Source organism: Penaeus vannamei, chromosome 2, assembly GCF_042767895.1.
Source record: "Penaeus vannamei isolate JL-2024 chromosome 2, ASM4276789v1, whole genome shotgun sequence".
Lineage (NCBI taxonomy): Eukaryota > Metazoa > Arthropoda > Malacostraca > Decapoda > Penaeidae > Penaeus > Penaeus vannamei.
In genome coordinates this window covers 808,057-815,556 of record NC_091550.1, presented here as the reverse complement: position 1 = coordinate 815,556, position 7,500 = coordinate 808,057, and the positions used below count along the sequence as shown (strand labels likewise).

The following is a 7,500-nucleotide window of genomic DNA, read 5'->3' as shown; positions in this document are numbered from 1 at the left end:
TCCAAGACACAAAACAAGATTCGGGGAACCCTTCCTCCCCCAAACAGACAAACAAAGAAAAGTAAAACCAATCCCATTACATCCAAGACGAACACGAGATTCGAAGCACCCTTAAAACCCCTTCCCGACTCACTCGACAAGCTCTTTCCTCTTGTAATAATGCCGCCACGCATACATCTTCTCCGAGACACGCAAATGCTCCGGCAACCACATGATGACGGCGCCTTCCATCGCGTCGTTGTGGTCGGAGCAGCTGATTCTGTTGGGGTTGCAGCGAGGGCAGCGGGCGTGCAGGCAGGTCTGGTTCTCTGCGGGGAGGAGGATGCAGCTGTCGTTATTCAACGTGTGTGTGTATACATACATACATACATACATACATACATACATACATATATATATATATGTATATGTATATATATATATTATATATATATATATATATGTATATATATATATATATATGTATATATATATATATATATATATATATATATATATATATATATATATATATATATATATTTGTGTGTGTGTGTGTGTGTGTGTGTGTGTGTGTGTGTGTGTGTGTGTGTGTGTGTGTGTGTGTGTGTGTGTGTGAGTGTGTGTGAAGAAAAGTACCACGCCTCTACTATTGTTTGTTTTACTTTGCAGTGACCGTGGTAATCAAAGTAGCCTGCCTTTCACCGTACAAGCCGTACTTTATTCTTGAAATCCTACTAATTCTACTTCCCTCCTCTTATAACTTTAGCCTCTTATCTTTCATATTCCCTCCGCAGACATATTCCCAATTGTATTAGAAAAATAACTTCGGATTTACTGACTCTAATGTGTTGTATTTTTGTGTGTATTAAAAGCTATTATGAGATTACTAACAATATAGAGATTAGACGTCCAGCGTTTGTCTGTAGCGCTATTAAAAGGGTACATGGCCTCTTCCAGTATATTTAGCAAGATAGAAGGAAGCACATTCAGCAGACACTCGAAGGGGCAGCAAAGCACGCTACAAAACCAGAACCTGACACAGCAAAACGAGCAAACGAACTCTCATTGACGTAAAATGTTTCCGCAAGTTCCCGCGACGACACGGGGATGACCTCCTCCGTCAGAAGGACCTTGCGACCGACGGCAGCGGGCAGCGTCTGAAGCCCGAGTAATCTCCCAACGTTAAAGGCGGCGATTTCTCCGAAGTGCCGATCCGAGCCTGAGTTCTTGCCGTAGATGACTGCTGTTCGAGGATAGCTGAAACGACATCGAAACAAGTACATAAACATCTGTCAGCGTAAAGCCGCGACGCTAAATTTATTCTTGTAATCAGTTCGAGATTCTGTTAACAGCAGCTTTAAACACTGGTTGGAAGTGAGCAAATAAACTTTTCCAGGAATAAGTTTCTCTGAATCATTTCCAAATAGTGTTTTTTCCATGTAATTCATCATTCTCCTCTTCGTAAGCACTTTAAGGAATCCAAGATCACATTTGTTTCAGTACGAAGATTGTAAACCTACATGTATTGGAAAAGGAAAGAGAGAAAGGAAAAACGACACACACGCACACACGATTAATCCAAGATGCATCATCTCATTAGCAAGAACGGCGTGAAGTTAATGATAACCCGGGAATTTTCCTTATGAGAAACTACACCTTCAAAACGACACGCTCTCAAACCTTCGCTACATTCATCTCACGTAATGGCTTAAACGCTACATTTTTAACACTTTAGTAGCTGACCTTTTAGGCTTAAACAAAACTTTCTGGTATCCTTGCAGCTTCAGCAGAATCTTGACCTGCGTTCCGTCGTCACAGATGTCAGCGGCTGTGATCGGGGCAGTGGCCATGGCGGCCAGAACGTCTCCCAAGCCAGGGGCCGATTCGGGGATCAGAGACTTGGAGCTGGACCACTGGAACCGTTGGAAACCGTTAGAATCAGAGCCCATCCTGACGCATGAGAACGTTAAGCGAAAAGACCTTGATCACGTGTGGTATCTACTCTCATTCGTGAATTGGCTCGCCGCAGAAATCTTAGCCATTCCTGAATTACTAGAACACAAAGCGAAAAGAAATTAATCGAAATCCGAGCATTTAATTCATCCAGCTGCACATTTCCACCCACCAACTGGCCATAGTACTTTATCATCACCCACACTTGTCAACATGGACTTCAAAATCGATTCTATAGTACGGTACCATCCTAAGCACACTCTCAGCAACTGGCTACCTGCAGCAAACACACTTTACAACGCCCTACCAACCTTCCTTGCCAAAGCCCAGGGATACTTAGTCACTCCTTTCACAGTCATATCTCGTTTCAACGTCTCGATAAAAGGCATCAGGTCAGGCGAGGTCGAAGGGTAATCGGCCTCGACTGACGGACGGTGAGCATACAGACGCGAGAGCATTCGGAGTCCTGGCCGCTTCGTGCGCTCCTTGGGGCTCACTTCGCTGGGGAAGACAGGGCATCTTGGGGTGTCGAACGATGATGATGATGGTGAAGGTGAAGGTGGCGTTGGTGATGGTAATAATGATGATGATGACGTTGGTAACAGTGATGATAATAATAATGGTAACTATAACGATAACGAGAACAACAATAACAGCAGCAACAATAATAGTAATGATGATTATAATAATAATATCCATCATCATCATCATCGTTATAAAAAATAAATGCAGAAAAAAACTATTAATGATGTTAAAAAATCAATTACACCTTTACGAGGGAAATGCAAATCAGTCAGAATACCTGTCAATTAGAATATCCAGACATAACCTACTACGACAGCGCAAACATGAATGAAAATATGCATTTCGATATATTTTCATTTCTCAACAACACAGCCGAGAAAAATTCACTTACATTTCCCTCACAGCATAGATTTCTCCACGACGAAAAACCTTCTCAGGCAGAGCACTCGGGTTTCCCTCTCCAGCTGCTAATAAAGAGCTTTTATCCACAGCGACATGATCTTTGCCAACGCGACAGAGATACAGCAATGTCGTCAGGGAGAGAAGACTGAACGCGTACTTCAGAAACCTGAGCATTGTTCAGATAACGTTCTCTGACTTCTGAAAGGTTGAGAGAGATGAACAAAAGGAAATGGTATGAATTCAGGTTAAATGTTTTCGAATGTGTCATCCTTATTGACATGATTGTTGTCGTTATCACTATCGTCTATATTATTAGTGGCAGGAGTGGTTGATATTCTTTCATGGGTATTTCATTAGCAACTTTTCTCATTCTTCAGATCGTATAATATAACAACATATACTGAAAACACAAACCGTTCTCCAACGTTTTCTTAAACACACACACACACACACACACACACACACACACACACACACACACACACACACACATATATATATATATATATATATTTATATATATATATATACATATATATATATATATATATATATATATATATATATATATATATATATATATATATATATATATAAAATCCTGCGGCACCCACGGGGATGCATAGGGCCTCGATGAATCCATGCCATATATACATATATATATATATATATATATATATATATATATATATATATATATATATATATATATATATATGTGTGTGTGTGTGTGTGTGTGTGTGTGTGTGTGTGTGTGTGTGTGTGTGTGTGTGTGTGTGTGTGGTATATATATGATATACATATATATATATGTTATATAAATATATATATATATATATATATATATATATATATATATATATATATATATATATATTATATGCATGTATATGTAAATAATATATACATATATACATACAGATATATGTATACTTATATATATATATATATATATATATATATATATATATATATATATATATATATATATATATATATATATATATATGTGTGTGTGTATGTGTGTGTGTGTGTGTGTGTGTGTGTGTGTGTGTGTGTGTGTGTGTGTGTGCGTGTGTGTGTGTATGATTAGGCAGGCTTCATTAAGCTGTAAGTAGGAAATCCTTGAAGTGTTTTGGATGGATATCTGTAATCATTTCGAGGCTGATTAGTGGCTTTAAAAACAGCATATTGCCGTAAAAAAAAAATCTTCAAGGAGACGAATTATCGTACATTTTTTAAGTGGATTTAATCGAGCTCTGAACAAAACTGAAACACGAAAGAGAAAGGAATATCGACTGAATACTACAACCTTAGTTTTTTAAGTTATAGACGGAAGGTATTTTCATGTAAAGGAAAAAAAACTGGTGCTAGTGATTATGAATAATTTAAAAAAACTGAAATTGAAATGTCACCAGTAGTTGGCTGGTTCAGAATTATGAAGATTCGTAGCAACAGATACACTATATTTAGGGTATTTATGCAAATACACTGTAACAGATGCAACAGGTTCACCGAATCTGTGGAAAAGCAGCAACAGCCGCGTGCATAGACTATATAAAAAAAACTTTGGTAGCAGAGCTTAATTATTGGAAAGTTTCAATTCGCCATTGTTTATCACTACTGTTTGAAACTGGCTTGCTTATTTCATGCATAAAGACATTTCGTAAGAATTATCTGGGGTGCCAATCAGGAAGTGAAACAGGTTTTAGGAAAGGACGGGTGGGGCGGGGGGTGTTTGTCAGAGTAGGAGACACCAACACGGCACAACGAGGATGCATGAAAATTATCAGACTGAAGTACAATTCATTTCTGTTCGGTCCTCCCTCTAATATAATAAGATGACATACGTATCAATTTAACTTTCAAATTGGTTTTTGAATCTATATTCCATGTGACTGAGGACTTGAAGTTACTTCATTTTGTTGATAAAATGGGGTCATATCCTATCCTTCGATGTTTCACTGTACGGACACCTTATTACACCGGTATCAACTTCACCTTGAAACTTTTCAGTCAGACTTTTAATAAAGAATTCTTCCCTGTAACGAGAAAATTAGTCATAATTCATAGTGTCTATTGAAGATCAAGCAGAACACGTTAAGACACGGAAAAAATAAACAGAAAAATAAAACACGTTACATGCCGTTAAAGCGTCCACCTCCAGAGGAAATTAGGGCCAGTTCTGAACCAACACGAGACTCTGCGTTCTGTCTGCACGTCCTGCGTTCGGTAAGATCAGGCGAGGCATCCAGTACTTGTCTCACTGACTCGTCTAAGAGGCTGAGTTGATGCTGTTAACGCTGCCAGCCGTAGCGTGTAGCGCGATGGCCGATGACTCGAGAATTTGTTTATGCGGAGGCCTACGAATTTTACTTTTTCCAAGGAAATTATAGCTGTTGATGATGATGGCGTTGATGCTAAAGGTGGAGCCGCTGAAGTTGGTTCTGAAATCGCCACTGAATTCGGTGCTACTGATGGAGCTGAAACAGGTGTTGGAGACAGCGCTGAAGCAGGTTTCGAAGCAGATGCTAAAGCAGGTGTGTTATTTCAGCTTTTTCATGGGAGGGGAGGGAGGGCAAGATAGGGAAACGAAGTGAGCACAAACACCCCTGCTTTAGACATGCCCCTGTGGTGCAGCTAATAGCAAGGCTAATGGCACCTTCTGCTGTGGGTCATCATGCCATCTACACTTGACGCGGGAAATTCTGTCATCAAGGTAGGGAAAGGGGTGCCGGGGGAAATTGCAAATTTTTTCTCTGTCGTTCCATACGCGCAGAATGAGATATCTACATTCCATTCTACATCCTAGAGAAGCGAGCGACCTCTTCCACACACACACACACACACATATAGATATATGTATACATACACACGCACATATATATACATACATACATACATTTATATATATATATATATATATATATATATATATATATATATATATATATATATATATATATATATATATATATATATATAATGTACGCAGACATAAATCCATATGAATGTGCATGTATGTGCCTATATATATTAAAAGCACTGAGATTATTATCAAGTTACTCACCCATGAAATAGGGTATGAATAACTTACATTTGCACTTAAAACAGGTCGCAACATCTTGCACACACGGGGTAATTCAGAAGCAAATATCCCTCGTGACAAATGGAATCAAAACTGATTTATAATTATATATGATTAGATGATATATGATACTTTGATATTGTGTGTGTATGTGTGTTTGTATATATGCATGCATTGGTATGTACGTATACAAGCATACAAATAAGCATCATTCTCAAGCATACAGAAGTGCTTCGACGGTCGCAAATCTGTTTGATCAACATTTCATTCTTGTGTACTGTACTGTGACAAATTGTGGACATCATTTGCTTATGTGGCGATGTAAATTACATCATATTTCATGTGTATAACAGGAACGTCTTTTCGTAAGTGAATAAGCGTACAAAAATAGAAAAAAAAAGTTGCCTTGGAGGTTAAACATACCAGTTTCGATGAAGGTTCGAAACTCTACCGCATGGACTAGCGACTATCACATGGATGAACGGCTTTACATGATTCTTGAAAACCATCCCAGCATGGAATTGATTGCCTTTGTTGCAGTTTTGCTGGAATGACGTTTCTTTCAAGTCTAATACGAAACATGGCACAAGTAAAATACCTTCTGTAGTACGCCTACGATGGTATTTAGCAAGGAGGGAAGGACAGGGTAGTTTATACACTTGATTAATTTTATATGCGACTTCCACATACTAAAAGGTCAATATTCCTGTGCAGATAAAGCGTAAATGAAGGCTAGACTAAATTATATTATCTTCAGACTCGAGAACGATTGAGAGCGATCGCCTTCCGTCACCAACGATCTGTAGGGTAGACTAAAATAAATTGGCTTTGGAAGTCTGTCTTTTTTCAGTATACTGGACTCAGATTTGGTTTTATTTCAGCGGCATTGATGGAGTTAGAATATTTTTATTTTTATATTTTTATGCCTCTGTTCCTGATGACTAATATCGTCAGGACAGCTCTTGGATAGTTCCTAGAAGTGTATGAATTACGATCTCGTATCCCGGGGAAACAGTACACTTCACTCCAGCAGCAGCGGAGGTACTGGCTTTCACAGAAATTCAACAGGGACCCTTTCTCCCTCCCCCTCTCCCCCTCAGGATCCTTCGGAGCAGCGGGGATATCGGCTCCAGCAGCTCAGGAACGAGGCATCGAGAAACAGAAGCCATGGAGAGAGAAAACCCCAGGAATCTTGATCCTCGGGTGATGATTAAACTAAGGCTACGGCGCCAGGAAAAAATAGGGAATAGGGAAACCTGGACTGAGTTTGCTGTTATGGAGGTCCTTTCAAAGGACAGTTCCAACTTCATATTTAACCTATTATTATAGCTTTTAGCTTATTTCATATTAATCATTTATTAATAAATTTTTGTATATCTAGGACATCAGTGAACGAACAACAGACAAGAAATTAGACGTTATAATGGATGATGAAAGTCAAGAAAAGCTTGATAGGGCCTAAGATGATTATTGGCTGATGAGGCGAACAGGTGAGTAACTTGGGTGATAAATATATATATATATATATATATATATATATATATATATAT

At 38.6% G+C, this 7,500-nt stretch overlaps 1 protein-coding gene across 1 annotated transcript in view; it reads right to left on the bottom strand.

The window, feature by feature from the left end:
- Positions 1–3,050, bottom strand: part of LOC138863553 (glycosaminoglycan xylosylkinase-like) — a 5,608-nt gene extending 2,558 nt beyond the window's left edge. Inside the window, exons 1-5 of the mRNA XM_070127738.1 lie at positions 2,852–3,050; positions 2,247–2,436; positions 1,726–1,895; positions 1,016–1,239; positions 134–308 (exon numbers count right to left, since the gene is read on the bottom strand). Coding sequence (XP_069983839.1) covers positions 134–308; positions 1,016–1,239; positions 1,726–1,895; positions 2,247–2,436; positions 2,852–3,036 — 944 coding nt within the window. The 5' untranslated portion in view covers positions 3,037–3,050. The remainder of the gene's footprint in view (positions 1–133; positions 309–1,015; positions 1,240–1,725; positions 1,896–2,246; positions 2,437–2,851) is intronic.
- Between the last annotated feature and the right edge of the window lie 4,450 nt (positions 3,051–7,500).